Raw genomic sequence first — 17,146 nt, 5'->3', positions numbered from 1 at the left:
GTATCTCTACTGATGTTAATCCAGCTCCCTCACATTGTCACTCAGTGACCCCTCTCCCCAACTCCCTGTGCTACCGACTGTATTTCTATTGATGTTGATCTATCATCCTCACACATCATTCAGTAACTTCTCTGCGTTGCCCTGTGTTACTGACTACATCACTCTGATATTAAATCATCTCCCCCCACTACTCAGTAACCCCTCTTTCTATAGCCGTAAGTTCGTGACTGTGCTTCCATTGATGTTAATCCAGCTCCCTCATACTCAGTAAACACTATCTCTCAACACTCTGTGTTCCTGACCATATCTCTACTCATGTTAACCCAGTTTATTCAAACTGTTACTAGTGACACGTCTCCCCAGAACACTGTGTTACTGACTATGTCACTATTAATTGAATAAAACCCGAACCGTTAACTCTGATTTCGCTCCATTGATGTTGTCAGACCTGCTGAGCTTTTCCAGCAATTTCTGCTTTATATCTCTACTAATGTTAATCCAGCTTCCTCATGTTCTTACTCAGTAACCAGTCTTCCCAGCACCCTCCGATACTGATTGTATCTCTACTGATGTTAATCCAGCTCCCCAGTTTAATTATCCAGCATTCCCTCCCTCCAGTGCCGAGTATGATTGACAGTATTTCTCCTGCTGTCAATCCAGCTCCTTTAAGTTGTCACTCCGTAAGGTGTTAGGAAATGAGCCTGGCCAGGTAATTGAACTTCTGTGGGGGATTAATTTGGGAGTAGTGATCACAATTCCATAAGTTTTAGGATACTCGTGGACAAAGACGAGAGTGATCCTAAAGGAAGAGCGCTCAATTTGGCAGGAGCTGGGAAATGTAGATTGGGAGCAGCTGTTTAAGGGAAATCTGCATCCGAAATGTGGGAGGCTTTCAAAGAGAGGTCGATTAGGTTCTCCCCAAGGTGCACTATGTTAGTGACTGTATCTCTGCTGATGTTAATCCAGTTCCCCCACAATATCACTCAGTAACCCCTCTCCCCATCAGCCGGTGTGGTTTTTCATCAAATATTTTCTTCCTTAATATGACCTTATTAAGGTTATGACATAGTTTGTCAGGATGGGTGTAAGGGAGATGGTCCCATTTGCCTGGGGAGGCCAAAATCCAGAGGATGTAAGTATAGCCGCTAATGTTTTCAATTCGTGCATCAGGACAAAATTCTTCACCAAGTACGTGGTTCGAAAATGGAATTTACTAAAGATATGAGCTGTTTGAGTGAGTGGCAAAGGTGTAAGCAAAACTAACCATGAGAAATAAAGCAGTAAAAAGGTTGATGATACCGGATGAGAGATTGTGGGAAGAGACTCATGTGACACATAAGCACTAGCAGAGATAATCTGGGCTGAATGGCCTGTTTCTGTGCTGTTATTATGTTGCCTGTACTGGACAGTTTCAGTGATGACGAGAGATTGGACAGACTGCCTTTGTTTTCCACAGAGCAATGGAGATTAAATGCTTAATTATTAGATTGTATAAGACTATTAAAGGATTGGACACTCTGGAGGCAGGAAGCATGTTTCTGTTGATGGGTGAGTTCCGAACCAGAGGACACAGTTTAAGAATAAGGGGTAGGCCACTTAGAACAGAGTTAAGGAGAAACTTCTTCACCCAGAGAGTGGTGGGTGTATGGAATGCTCTGCCCCAGAAGGCAATGGAGGCCAAGTCTCTGGATACTTTCAAGAAAGAGTTAGATCAAGCTCTTAAGGATAGTGGAATCAAGGGTTATGGGGATAAGGCAGGAACAGGATACTGGTTGAGGATGATCAGCCATGATCATAATGAATGGTGGTGCTGGCTCGAAGGGCAGAATGGCCGACTCCTGCACCTATTGTCTATTGTCTGTATAAAATTATGAGGGGCACAGACAGGTTAGACAGGAGGAAACTTTTCCCCTTGGCAGAGGACTCAATCTCCAGGGGACATCGATTTAAGGTGAGGGGCAGGAGGTTTAGAGCAGGTGTGAAGGAAAAAAGCTTTCTCCCAGGAGTTGCTAGGAATCTGGAACTCACTGCCTGGACGGGTGGTAGAGGCTGAAACCCTCATAATATGAAAGAAGAATTTCGATATGCACTTGCAATGCCCAAGTATACAAGGCTAAAGACCAAGGGCTAGAAAACGGGATTAGAATAGTTAGGTGGTGCTTTTATCTGGTGCAAATGTGATGGGCCAAAAGGCCTTTCTCAGAGCTGCAGACTGCTATGACTTTGAATATCATGTAATTCTGTTGGGCTTTTACTGTGAAATGATAAAGATGTCTCTGGCAAGTCCAGCTAATTGATGCCCATCCCTCATTGCTCATAAACTGAGTGATTTGATGAGATTACTTACAGTGTGGAAACAGACCCTTCGGCCCAACAAGTCCACAGCGACCCGCCGAAGCGCAACCATACTCCTTACCTAACACTATGGGCAATTTAGCATGGCCAATTCACCTGACCCGCACATCTTTGGACTGTGGGAGGAAACCGGAGCACCCGGAGGAAACCCACGCAGACACGGGGAGAACGTGCACACTCCACACAGTCAGTCGCCTGAGGCAGGAATTGAACCCAGGTCCCTGGCGCTGTGAGGCAGCAGTGCTAACCACTGTGCCACCGTGCCACCCAAGGGGCGGTTTGCTTGAGGGGCAGTTAAGAGTGAACCACATTAGTGTTGTTGTGGAGTCATAACTAGGCCAGACCCAGGTAAAAACACCAGCTTTCCTTCCCTAAATGGGATTAATGAACCAGATGGGTTTTTAGCAACAAACAACACTAGTTTCATTCTCGCCATCTATGGGATTTTAAATATAAATTATGGTGGGAGTTGAACCTGAGCCCACCATTTAGGATGTACAGGCCGGTGGTTGTAAAAAGACTTGGATAGAGGCGCACAGATTACATTGCACAGGATGTGCACTAGGCGAGATCACCGTTAGCAAGATCAGCATCATTTGAGGCTTGGGAGTCTATTCATCAGTCTAATAATAACCAGGAAGAAACCGTTCCTGAACCTGCTGGTGCATGTGTTCAGGCTACTGTATCTTCTACTTGACAGAAGAGGTTGTAGGAGATCATTACTGAGGTGGGAGGGGGGTCTTTGATGATGTTGGCAACCTTCCCATGACAGCGAGCTGTGTAAATGGAGTCCATGAATGGAAGGTTGGCTTCTGTGATGGTCTGGGCTGTGCACACCACCCTCTGTAGTTTCATACAGTCCTGGGCAGAGCAATTGCCGTACCAGGCCATTATGGATCCAGACAGAATGCTCTCAATGCTGCATCTGTAAACGTTGGTGAGGGGTCCTTAATGGACATGCTGAATTTCCTGAGCTGCCTGAGGAAGAAGGGGCTTGTTGTGCCGCCTTGACCATCACATCTACATGTGACAGATTGTCAGTTATCGTCACTGCAAGGGACTTGACGCTATCCACCTCTCCACTGCAGTTTGGTTGATGTAGTTGGGAGCGTGCTCTCCTCCTTTCTTTCTGAACTCAATGATCAGTTCTTTAGTTTTATCGACATTGAGAGAGAGGTTGTTCTCACTGTACCACATGACCAAGCCCTCTATCTCCCTTCAGTATTTTGACTCATCATTGTTAGATATCCATCCTACTCTGTTAGTGTCATCAGCAAACTTAGTAGATGGCATTCATTTGGAATGTGGCTGTGCAGCTGAGAGTGTACACAGAGTACAGTAGGGGGCTGAGGACATATCCTTTGGGGGGTTCCAGTGTTGAGTGTTATTGTGGAGGGGGTGCAGTTACCTATCCTCACTGATTGCAGTCTGTGGTCAGGATCCTGAGGATCCAGCTGCAGAGAGCGGAACCGAGACCAAGGTCACAGAGTTTTGAGGTCAGTCTGGAGGGGATAATGGTGTTGAAGGCAGAGGTGTAGTCAATAAGCAGGATATAGGTGTCCTTGTTATCCAGATGTTCCAGTGATGAATGCAGGGCTAGGGATATGGCGTCCACTGGGGACTTGTTACATCAGGAGGCAAATTGTAGGAGATCGAGTCAGGCTGGGAGACTGGGGTTGATGTGGGCCATGACCAGCCTCTTGAAGCACTTCATGATTATGGAGGTCAGAGCCACTGGGTAATAGTCATCAAGGCACATTGAGTGTGCTTTCTTAGGTACGGGGATGATGGTGGTCTTCTTGAAGCAGTTGGGGACTTTAGCTTGTAGGAGGAAGAGGTTGAAAATGTCGATGAATACCTCTTCCAGTTGGTCTGTGCAGGATCTGAGTGCTCAGCTGGGGACACTGTCTGGGCCCATCGCTTTCCTTAGGTTGACTCCCAGGAAGACCAATCTGACACTTGGAGGGGAACTTAGAGGTGATGGTGTACCCTTGCAGCCCCAACAACTCTCAAGAAGCTTGACACCATCCAGGCCAAAGCAGCACACTTGATTGGCACCACATCCACAAACATCCAGCAACAGGGTGCACCATCTAGAGGATGCGCTGAAGGAATTCACCAAAGATTCTTAGACAGTGCCTTCCAAACCCATAACTACTTCCATCTGAAAGGATAAGGGCAGATACACTGCAGTAATTCACCAAGGCTCCTTTGGCAGCACCTTCCAACTCTGTGATCACTTCCACCTAGAAGGACAAGGGCAGCAGAACACATGGGGAAACCACCACCTACAAGTTCACCACATCATCTATATCTCTGTTCCTACAGTGTCGCTGGGTCAAAATCATTGAACTCCCTTCTAGAAAATCATTGTGGGTATAATGTAATCTTTGATGTGGTTTCTCACTCTCTGTGCATCAACATTTCCTTGTATTTTCTGTTGCCAAAGAAGAGTCGCATTAGACTGTGTAGAACCATAGGAATGTTTCAGGACAGACAAGGGCCATTTGGCCCATCTTGTCCATGCCGACCCAAAGACACTCAGATGCCCTTTCTAATCCCATCTTCCTGCACACGACCTATAGCCCTGCAGCGAACAGCATTTAAGCTGCAGTTCCTTTCAAAGCAGTTTAGAATCACTGCCTCCACCACCAACACAGGCTCGAAATGTTAACTCTGTTTCTCTCTCCATAGAAACTGCTAGATCCTTTGAGTTTTTTCCAGCACGTTCTGTCAAGAGTTCTGTGATATCTTGTTTTTGTCTTTGTTGGTGTTAACATTCCGCCAATTTCTGTTTCACTCCAGCCGATGTTGTGACAAGAAAAGCTGTGGAAACCGGAATGAAACACCCTCGGATCCAGTGATCATCGACAGGTAAGGGAAGTGGTTTTCCTACCTGGGTCCGTGACTCCCAGCCTGTTGAACTTTGGATGATGCACAATAAGGATTCTTTTTTCTGTCCTGCCACAGAGATTCCCTGTTACCTGTTTGCACTAGTAGACTGGTGAACTATCTCTCAGGCTGTTTGTGAGTCTTATTTGTTTTGGATTTACTCTGTGGGGGGAGTGACTCTTGGTTGACTTGAATGGTACTGTGTGTTGAGCTGCAGAAATGGTTTCTCCACAAGGCTGTTGTCTCTCGAATGCACAATCTCAGTGTGGTCATCGCCTGGGGAGAAAAGGCACCAATAAACAATAAGCTGACAAGCTAATGGTCCTAAATGTTTAACTGATTGGTCGAATTAATTGGAGGATTCTTGATTGCAGGGTCTCAGTATTACATCTCAGGGCTCCACATACAACCCAGTCTTGAAGTTGTCTTTGTATGAATTCCTTGAGGTCTGGGTCAGATTTTTCTCAACTGGATAAGCTCTAAGTCTCTTTGAATGCCAGGGAAGGTAAATGCAGGTTTTCAAATTTGTGCAGGATTGAAATGAGGGAAAAAAAAGTAAAAGGTAAAGTTGCCATAGTCTTACGAGGTGAAGTCTCTCATTACAGAGTGACAGTGATCACTATGCCTCATGTGATGGGAGAGGTGAACCTTTCCAGTGGGGAACTGAACCCCCATTATTGGTGTTACTTGTGCTTTGTAAGTCAGCTAACCAGGCCCATTAGTTAGGGAAGCTACAAGGAAAAAGAAGACACAAATTGCGGATAATTTGGAAGAGGGAGTGAAAATCACTCTTCACTAAGTGAGTTGTATTGTTTTGGAGTTCACTGTTGAAGGATATGAAGGGATTGTCATAGAGTCATATAGATGTATAGCATGGGAACAGACCCTTTGGTCCAACACGTCCATGCTGACCAGATATCCCAACCCAAAAGCTAAAAACATTTGGGATTCTACTCAGTGAAGAATGAGATGTGATCTCATTGAAACATATAGGAGTCTTAATGGGCTTGACAGGGTAAATGCTGAGAGGATGTTTCCCCTCACTGGCGAGTCCAGTACCAGAGGGGCATAGTCTCAGAATAAAGTGGCATCAATTGAAGACTGACATTTGTGTGACTTTCTTCTCTCAGAGAGTTGTGAGCCTTTTAGCTGTTCTTGCCACAGATGTTCTTGCGGGGGTGAAGTCCTTATGTATATTTAAGGCTGAAATAGACTGATTTTTGATCCATTGGGAAAACAGGGGTTACAGAGAAAGAGCAGGAAAGTGGGCATGAGGAATTTTGGATCAGCAATGATCCTATTGAATGGCAGAGCCGGGCTCAAGGAACCAAGACACCTACACCTGTTCCTAATTCTTACGGTCTTATTGTTGGAAAGGAGGTTGGTAGCAGATTTGATAACAATTTCCAAAAGGTGATTGGAAAATGGGGTAACAAAATATCCAACGTAAATGTGAAAGATCAGGTGAGGGATGGAGATTGAACTATTTGGATCTCTGTTTCCAGTGGCCTGCATTGGTATAAAGGACCAATGGTCTTTACAAGATTCTAAGGGTGAATGTTTAGGTCAGTTAGCTGGTAGCACTTTTGTGTTTTGCTTCTCTTTGTGCTGACTTAGTGAATAAACATCAAAGCACCAACCGCGTGTAAGGGATTAATTAACACCAAAATACATAGGTTAATTTATTCACAACTTGAGAAGTTGAGTATCTGTATTAAACAATTGCAGAACTTGTCCACATGTCTGAGTTGTGAGCTTCCTCAGAGCAAACCACGACTAAGACTGAATCGCGTGATGATTTCCCTGTGAGGACACAGAGAAAATACAAAGAACCACAACAGTAGTTCACCAGGTAGTAGGACAGTTGATTTAAACTTTAAACATGGTCCTTATTCCTCAAAATCATGCATTAAGTTGAATCTATTGTATTGGGGGATAGGTGAAGGGGACAAAATGACAGATGTAATTAATATGAAGGACTGTGAGTGGTAGGCGATGATGAATTTATAGTAGGGGAAAGTAATTGTCAAGAGACCAGTATAAGTTAGTGCAGGGTAATATATTTTGGTCGAAAAATTAAAACATTCTTGGACAGTAAATGCCAAAACAAGCTTAAAGAGCAGCATGGTCTGTGTGTCCAGATGTATAAATCATCAAAAGCAACAATGCAAATTATTAATGCCATCCAAAAAAGTAAACAGTGCTGCCATTCATTTAGAGTCAAAGTGTTATTGAGATGTACAGCATAGAAAGAGACCCTAGTCCAACTTGTCCATGCCAATCAGATATCCTAAATTAATCTAGTCCCGTTTGCCAGCACTTGGCCCATATCCCTCTAAACCCTTCCTATTCATATACCTATCCAGATGCCTTTTAAATGTTGTAATTGTACCAACCTCCACCATTTCCTCTGGCAGCTCATTCCATACACGCACCACCCTCTGTGTGAAAAAGTTGACCATGTGGTCTCTACTGTTGTCTCTCAACTTCCTTTTTAAAGTGCTGTTGTTTTGATCTCTTTCCCCCCAAAGTTCCTTCTGGAGGATTGAATTGGAAAGCAGAGATGTTGTAATCGTACAGAATTTTGCTTTGACTATACTTGGAGTAGTGTGCAGAATTCAAGCCTTTGTATTATGTAAAGGATACAGAGCCCCTGGAGAATACATGGACAAATACATTGATTAAAATGTGGAAGAACTGAAATGCTACACTTACCAGGAAAGATGAATTGAACTGAATTGAATTTATTGTCATGTGCACCGAGGCACAGTGAACAGCTTTGTCTTGTCAGTAATACAGGCAGATCACAGAGTTAAGTAGCATAGATAAGTAGTGAATAAAAAATACAGGTACAGGCAAATGTTAAGAGATCGAACACATCGGAGTTCCTTTCTTGAGAAGAGAGAAGATTGAGAGCTATCCTGATAAAGGTCTTTAAGATGAGGAAAGGATTTGGCAACAAAGTGTGGAGAAGGTGCTTCTTCGAGCAGGGAAGACCAGATTTAAGGGCCATTCACATACAATGGTAACTAATAAAAGGCAAGCAAGATCATAGTTCCACTGTATCAGTACAGAAGGAAGATTGGTGCTAAGCTTAACCTGAGAATCATCACCACAGCAAGGGTTGAGAAGGGGACCTCAGGTAACATAAAAACTGAACTTGTGTTGTTAGCATCATTTTGTGCTATAAAGCAGCTATCCAGCCAACTGAGCTAAACACAGGATATTCTGTAACTAGTAGTTGTGTGAATGCAGAATAGGATGCAGTTGAAATCAACAACGCTGCATTTAAGGGTCAACTATTGCAGGATTTGAGGGAGAAACAAATGGACAGGGGAGCTACATGTAGAAATGATAGGAGCAAGCTCTTGTGGAGCATAAATGCGGTGTGAGCCAGTTGTGCTGTAAGTAATTTCTTAAAACCTTGTGGTAAAATGGGTGGGGAATAAATGAAATAAGCCCAGAGGTGCTGCGATCAGGTCAAACATCCTGACAGCCAAACCCATTCCCCTACATTTACCCTAACTGATGCACCTTTCCTACACATCCCTGAGCACTGTAGCTTGGCCAGTTCACCTCACCTGCATATCATTGGGTTGTGGGAGGAAACCCATTCAGACGTGGGGAGAATGTGCAAACCCCACACAGACAATTAGCTGAGGGTGGAATCGACACAGATGCTATGGGGCAGCAGTACTAATCACTGAGCCACTGTGCTGCCCTTTGTGGTTATATTGAATGGTGTAGCAGACTCAAAGGACCGAGTGGACTACTTTTTTTTTGTTGTTTGCATGCTCTTATGAACAAGTGAAACCTTTGTCAATTAACCTTTTTGTCATTGCTTGTGTATTTTGGACACTTTCTGAAAGAAGGGTGATTAAGCATGTCTCATTCATGAGTTTCCAACAGAGAGTGTGAGAGAGGACAGATGATAAAGAGTGAACTCAAAGGAAGAGATCCAACATTGATTATAGTTTCATTTTGGTAATGAGACAAGAACATTTAATTTGTGGGTAAACAAAAAAGAACTCCTCAATGTTAATGATTTGATTCAGAAATGTTAAAGTGGGAAAACAGCCAAATAGTTGAATATTTTCCTGAGTTTTGGGTTGCTGACATAAAATATATACCCTTTGTAGTTTTTCTGTGAACTTGTGAACAGGCCCAACAGTTCTTGATTTCTGAATTAAAAGCAGGAAGTGCTGGGGCAGATCTGGCAGTATCTTGAGACACAGGGACAGAGTTTATGCTCCAAATGAGTCTTCTTCAGAGCCAGTTGTAATGATAAACAATTGTAGAATTCTGCTTGAGCTGGAGTATTGTGCTCAGTTGTGGCCATCAAATAGTGAGAAAGTTCAGATGCAAAAGAGATTTACACAAATGGCTCCAGGGATAACATGTAAGAGTAGACATGGGCCATTCAGCCCATCAAGTCTGCCCCATCATCGAGTGAGATCATGGCTGATCTGACAAGCCTTAGCTCCACTTTATTGCCTTTTCTCTTTAACCCATGATTCCATTCCTGATTAAAAATCCGTCTATCTCAGCATTGACAACTTATCGACCCAATCTCTACAACCCTCAGCCTTAAAGAATTTCACATTTTCACAACCTTCAGAAAGAGAAAGTTCCTCCTTATCTCTGTCTTAAAATCTCTTATTCTAAGATTACAGATTTTCCCACAAGGGGTAAAAAAAAACTACCCTGTCAAGTGCCCTAAGAATCTTGTATGTTTCAATAAGGCCACCTCTCATTCTTTGATATTCCAAGGAGTTCAGACCAAATTTACTAGACACCTCATTAGATAGTCTTGCCTTACCTTTTATTATGCAAGTTAAGCTTTTTGAACTGCCTCCAATACCAGTATATCACTCCTTACATTAGGGCCCAGGATATCACAGTATTTCTAACTAGAGCTGGATGCCAGTGATGTGGAAAGACTGGCAGAGATGGGATTGTGCACCTCACAACAGTGAAGATTAGGGGGGGAGATTTAATAAAGTCATGAAAGGTTTTGACAGCATAAAGGAGGTCGGGAACCAAGTAACACAGATCTGAAAGAAGCAGAGAGAAGATCGAGAAAACTTGATTTACACTGTGAGTTGTTGTCATAGAGATGTACAGCATGGAAAGAGACCCTCCGGTCCAACTCATCCACACCGACCAGATGTTCCACTTAAACCTAGTCCCATTTGCCAGCATTTGGTCAATATCCCTCTAAACCTTTCCTAATCACATACTCATCCGATGCCTTTTAAATGTAATTGTATCAGCCTCCACCACTTCCTCTGGCAGCTCATTCCATACATGCACCACCCTCTGCATGAAAGGTTGCCCCTTATGTCCCTTTTATGTCTTTCCCCCCTCACCCTAAACCTATGCCCTCTAGTTCCCCACCCCAGGGAAAAGACTTTGTCTATTTATCCTATCCATGTCCCTCATGATTTTATAAATCTCTATAAGGTCACTCCTAGGCCTTCAACGTTCCAGCCCCAGCCTATTCAGCCTCTCCCCATAGCTCAAATCCTCCAACCCTGGCAACATCCTTATCAATCTTTTTTGAACCTTTTCAAGTTTCACAACATCCTTCCTACAACAGGGAGACCAGAACTGCATACGGTATTCCAAAAGTGGCCTAACCAATGTCCCGGACAACTGCAAGATGACCTCCCACCTCCTATACTCAATACACTGACCAATCAAGGTTATCTGTAACTTAATGCCTGAGTGGGTGTTGGAAGCAGATGGAGTAATTGTTCCCAAAAGGGAATTGGTCAACTGCTTGAAGTGGAAAAAAAATTGCTGGGCTAAGGAGAAATATGAGGGAGATGGGAGTTCTTAAAAAAAAGCAAACATGTACACCCTGGGCCAAATGGCCTGTCCAGTACTGTACCACGTTTTGATTCTATTAATCTTCTTTGGAAGATTCAATGATGTATGTTTTGGACATTGCATTATGCATTGCACTACTAGATGCAACCGTTCACAAAAATCAAGCCGCAGTGAGATCTAATCAGCCTAGAGCTCATCCTGGTGGGAAATTCAAAGCAACATGTAGGCGTAGAGCAAATGTTTCCACTTGTGGTTATGTCAAAAAACCAGGGCCCATAAATATAAGATGGTTTTAAAAAATATTTTTGGAATATTCTGGTTCCCCTCCTAAAGGAAGGATGTTGTGTAACTTGAGAGGGTTCAGGAAAAAATTTACAAGGTCTACAGGAATAGTGCCAGAAGACTGGAGGATAGCAAATGTTGTTCCATTGTTCAAGAAGGGGAGTAGTGACATCCTTAGTAACGATAAACCAGTGAGCCTTACTTTGGTTGTGGGCAAAGTGTTGGAAAAGGTTGTAAGAGGTAGGGTTTATAATCATCTCAAGAGAAATAAGTTGATTAGGGATAGTCAAGATGATTTCGTGAGGGGTCAGTCATGCCTCACAAACCTTATTGAGTTCTTTGAGATAGTGACCAAACAGAAGGATGAGGGTAAAGCAGTTGATGTGGCGTGTATGGATTTCAGTAAGGCGCTTGATAAGGTTCCCCACGGTAGGCTATTGCACAAAATACAGAGGCATGGGTTTGAGGGTGATTTAGTGGTTCAAATCAGAAACTGGCTAGCAGAAAGAAGCCAGAGGGTAGTGGTTGATGGGAAATGTTCATCCTAGAGTTCAGTTACTAGTGGTGTAATGTAAGGATCTATTTTGGGGCCACTGCTGTTTGACATTTTTATAAATGACTGAGATGAGGGCTGAGAAGGATGGGTTAGTAAATTTTGCAGATTGACCTTAAGGTCGGTGGAGTTATGGATAGTGCTGAAGAATGTTGCAGGGTATAGAAGGACGGAGATAAGATGCAGAGTGGACTGAGAGGTGTCAAATGGAATTAAGTGGAGAAAAGTGTGATGTAATTCACTTTGGAAGGAGCAACAGGAATAAAGAGTATGGGCTAATGGTAAGATTCTTGCTAATGTAGATGAGCAGAGAGATCTTGGTCTCCAGGTACATAGAACCATGAAAATTACCACCCAGGTTGATACAGTTTGAGGAACACATACAGCGTGTTAGCTTTTATTGGTAGAGGAATTGAGTTTCGGAGTCACAAGGTCATGGTGCGGCTGTACAAAACTCTGGTGTGGCTGCACCTGGAGTATTGCATGTAGTTCTGGTCACCGCATTGTTGGAAGTATGTAGAAGCTTTGGAAAGGATTCAGAGAAGAATTACTAGGATGTTGCCTGGTATGGAGGGAAGGCCTTTTGAGAAAAGTCTGAGGTACTTGAAGCTGTTTTCGTTAGAGAGAAGAAGGTTGAGAGGTGACTTAATTGAGACATATAAGATAATCAGAGGCTTAGATAGGGCGGACAGGGAGAGCCTTTTTCCTCAGCTAGTAATGGCTAGCACGAGAGGACAAAGCTTTAAATTGAGGGGTGATCGTTACAGGACATATGTCAGAGGTAGTTTCTTTAATCAAAGTAGTAGGGACATGGAACGCACTGCCTACAACAGTAGTAGACTCACCAGCTTTAAGGGCATTTAAATGGTTATTCAATAAACATATGGATGAAAATGGTATAGTGTAGGATAGATAGGCTTCATATTGGTTCCACGGGTCGGTGTAACATCAAGTACTGCGCTGTAATGTTCTATGTTCTATGGATGTTGCCAGGATTGGAGGGTTTGACCTATAGGGAGAGGCTGAAGAGGCTGGGGCTGTTTTCCAAAGAGTGTCGGAGGCTGAGGGGTGACCTCAGAGGTTTATAAAATCAGGAGGGCATGGATAAGGTGAACCAACAAAATCTTTTCCCTGGGGTTGGGGAGTCCAGAACTAGAGAACATAGGTTTAGGGTGAAAGAGGAAAGATTAAAAAAGGGACCTAAGTGGCAATGTTTTCACACAGAGGATGGTGCGTGGATGGAATGAGTTGCCAGAGGGAGTGGTGGAGGCTGGTACAGTTACAGCATTTAAAAGCATCTGAATGGGTACATATAGGAAGGGTTTAGAGGAAGTGCTGGCAAATGGGACTAGATTAATTTAGATTATCTGGTCTGTATGGATGAATTGGACTGGTGGGTCTGTTTCTGTGCTGTACAGCTCTGTGACTATATATTTTTTCAGGGGATGGGGGAATCAATTGATGGACCAGCATTTATTGCTTACCTGACTGTCCTCAGAAAAATGGTGAGTGTGAGTTGCTTCTTGTACCATTGCTATATTTAAGCTCTTTGGGGAGGGAGGTCCAGGATTTTGACCTAGTGACAGCGAAGTTTCCAAATCGGGATGGAGAGTGGCTTGTGGAGTGGAGAGCTTGGAGGTGGTAGCGTTCGTTTGTCCTTCTACATAGTCATGCTCACGGACCTGAAAGTTACTCTTCAAGGAGCCTTGGTGAATTTCTGCAGTGCAACCTCTACATACATACATACAGTCACTGAATGTTGGTGGTGAAGGGAGTGACGTTGGGTGGGGTGCCAATTCAGTCAGCTGCTTTGACCTGGATGGTGTGGAGATTATTAAGGTACTCACTACTCAGTCAAGTAGAGAAACCCTCTTTATTCAGAGAGTGGAGAGAAGGGGAAACTTCCTACCTTGTGGCATTGCTATGATGAGCAGCATTAGTACATTCAAGGTGATGGCTCAATATGCACGAGAACGAAAAAGATGGACAGAGTGGGATGAAGAGAATCAGAGAAGATAAACATCAGCACAGTACAGATGGGATGAATAGCCTTTTCTGTGTTGTAGATTCAATATAAGTCTTGGAGCTGCCGGTGTTGGACTGGGGTGTACAAAGTTAAAAATCACACAACACCAGGTTATAGTCCCAACAGATTTAATTGGAATCACTAGCTTTCAGAGTGTTGCTCCTTCATCAGGTGGTTGTGGAACATAAGATTGTAAGATTACAGTCTTATACTCCACAACCACCTGATGAAGGAGCAACACTCCAAAAGCTAGTGCTTCCTGTTGGGCTATAACCTGGTGTTGTGTGATGTTTAGCAATATAAGTCTATTGCTCTGGTCTCAGAGTATCTTGAGCAGTTTAACCATTGGCAGTGGAGGAATGAAATGCGGTGTGTTTTAAACATTGCGACGACTGAAGCAGTCCTGACTAGTGATACATTTGACCACTCTGATGTCTGCATTGCAGCAGTGTAATACGAGCTCCACTCTACAAGCTAATGCTGCCAGTACACAGGCTCACGATTCATTGGAACAGACAGAAAGTTGATCAGACAGTGAAATGGCTGCCCTACTCAGATTTCCATTACGGGGTTCCTGTTGAAATCACTGCACCAGAAATGCTGAATGTCAAGCCCGTAATAACACATTCTCAGATTGGGACTGATGTTGAGTCACTGGAACAGGAAGAAGCCATTCAACCCTTTGGGTCCGCTATACTGTTCATTTAAATCAACAGCTAATCTGTATGCTATATTCATCCACCTCCCTTGGTTTTATAACACTCCACCGTTCCTGTGTGATAAAACAGCATTTCTTTGTCATTTCCGCTTAGATCTTTGAACTGCAAGAAGGTGCGACCTCACCAAAATCTCAAAATAAGGGGTCGCATATTGTAGACAGAGATGAGAAGGAATTTCTTCTCTAGGAGAACCTGTGTTGAACCTATGGAATTCTTTCCCACTGAGGGCTGTTGAGGCATGACCATCAAGGCTTAGGTGGACAGATCTTTAATCACAAGTGAATCAAGAGTTATGGGCAAAAGGCAGGAGAGTGGGGTTGATAATTAGCAGGTCATCCATGTTCTCATCGAATGGCAGAGTTGATATGAATGGCTTACTTCTGCTGTTATGGCCTCTCCCTCTGTCATTAGTCAATCACCCTCTGTTTCTCCTTTGCACTCTTCCATCTTTTCTCCCTGTCTCTTGCCTCCCATTTTCACTGTCTCTCGTTCAACCTTGCTCTTTCTCTTTCACTCTTTCATTGTCTTTCACTCCGCCACTCACCTTCACCCTCCATCCCACACTTTGGCTTCTCTCGCTTCCTTATGGTTCTCTCTTGCACTTGGTCTCTATGTCATACTCTCACTCCCTCTTGCCGTGGCTCCCTCACTCTCTTGGCCTGCTCTCTCTCTCTCTCTCTCTCTCTCTCTCTCTCTCTTTCTGTCTCCATCCGTTCGTAGATTTTCTTAGTTAAAACCAAGAAAGCTGTTCGTTTACTTATCTGGGTAGCACAGACGTATGAGTGTTTGTCTTAAGTGAAGACAGCTGTTTGTTTAGCCAAGAATGTACGAAACAAATTAGACAAGAATGCAAGGCATCCGGGAATGGGTGACAAGTGGAATCTGTTTGTAATCAAATATCAGCTGCCAGTTGCTCCTGTCGATCCAGTGAAACTGGGACAGGGGAAGCAAGACAGTAATCTTGATGGTTTTTCGGCTCAAGTGGTTGAATTGACCTCTTACTAGGCAAGTTCTTCATCAAACATCTTTTCTTTATGATAGTCTTATGATAGTTGTCAACCAAAACAGAGATTAGTAATTGTAGATTGATTGGCCAATCCCAATCCAAATGGCCCTTGGGCCTACATCAGCCTGGGATGGCCAATTTTGTTTTTAATCGCCTAGTTCTCAATCGTCTTGGGGACTCCACCCTTTGGCTGAACATGAATGTTGCGATGAGCGGACAGAAGTGTTTTTTGAGCTTCTCATCTATTCCACAGCCCCAACTATTCCACAGCTGGCCAGCGTACACATTCCTTTTCATTGCTTATTCGAGTCATCGAGTTACAGAGGTCTACAGCATCGAAGCAGGCCCTTCAGCCCAACTTGTCCATGCTGCCCAGTTTTCACAATTAAACTAGTCCCATTTACCTGCATTTGGGAAACATCCCTCCATACCTGTCCCATCCACGTATCTGTCTAAATGTTTCTTAAATGACAAAATTGTACTCACTTCCACAACTAGCTCTGGCAACCTGTTCCAGACACTCACCATCCTCTGTGTAAAACAATTGTCCCTGGACCCTTTTGTATCTCTCCCCTCTCACCTTAAACATCTGCCCTCTAGTTTTAGACTCCCCTAACATGGGGAAATGTTGTTGGCCATCTACCTTATCTGTGTCTCTCATGATTTTACAGGCTCTATTGGTTCACAGTACAGGGGGAAAAAAACCCAGCCTATCCAACTTCTCATAACTCAAGCCTTCCAGTCCAGGTAGCATCCCAGTAAATGGTTTCTGCACTCTTTCTCGTTTAATAATATCCTTTCTGTGGCAGGGTGACCAGAACTGCACACAGTAATCCAAATGTGGCCTCACCAACATTTTTACAGCTGCAACAAGACGTCCCAACTCCTATACTCAGTGCACTGTCAAATGCAAGGCAAGCACTCCGAAAGCCTTCTTCACCACCCTATCGACCTGTGACTCCATTTTCAAGGAGTCTTACAGCTAAGCTGTACCCCTCAATCTCTTTGTTCTAAAATGTTACCAAGAGCCCTACCATTGACTGTGTATGTTCTGCCCTGGTTTGACCCTCCAATATGCAACACCTTGCACTTACCTATATTAAACTCTATCTTCCAATTCTTAGCCCACTGGCCCAGTTGATCAATATCCCACTGCCTCCCTAGTAAACCTTCTGCACTGTCTACTATACCACCAATCTTGATATCAATCCGCATTTGATACCACCAGCAGAAAAAGCCAGACTGTGAGGGCAACAGATTGAGAATATTCAGCTGGAAGCCACACTTTGTTGGACAAGGAATCTCTGCCGTGCCCGATGAGTGTAAATGCTGGAATATTCTTGCAAGAACAGGATGCGTGTAACTCCATCTCTCCCTTAGGGTCACTGTTACTGATATTCTCCATTGGGAGGCAGTGCGTCCTTCAATTTGGGTGAATAAGGTGAATATCAGGTTCAAGACTGATGTTATGTCAAATGGCT

The 17,146-nt window shown here is 43.7% G+C and overlaps 1 protein-coding gene across 10 annotated transcripts in view; it reads left to right on the top strand.

Moving 5' to 3' along the window:
- LOC132824232 (transcription factor COE3-like) overlaps positions 1 to 17,146 on the top strand; it is a 516,826-nt gene that overhangs the window by 53,096 nt on the left and 446,584 nt on the right. For all 10 annotated transcript variants that reach the window (XM_060839322.1, XM_060838666.1, XM_060839181.1 and 7 more), the window contains exon 6: positions 5,161 to 5,229. In XM_060839322.1, the coding sequence (XP_060695305.1) occupies positions 5,161 to 5,229 (69 nt within the window). The remainder of the gene's footprint in view (positions 1 to 5,160; positions 5,230 to 17,146) is intronic.

Source organism: Hemiscyllium ocellatum, chromosome 1 (assembly GCF_020745735.1).
Source record: "Hemiscyllium ocellatum isolate sHemOce1 chromosome 1, sHemOce1.pat.X.cur, whole genome shotgun sequence".
Lineage (NCBI taxonomy): Eukaryota > Metazoa > Chordata > Chondrichthyes > Orectolobiformes > Hemiscylliidae > Hemiscyllium > Hemiscyllium ocellatum.
The sequence above is the reverse complement of the archived record's forward strand: the minus strand, read 5'-3'. Positions and strand labels throughout refer to the sequence as shown.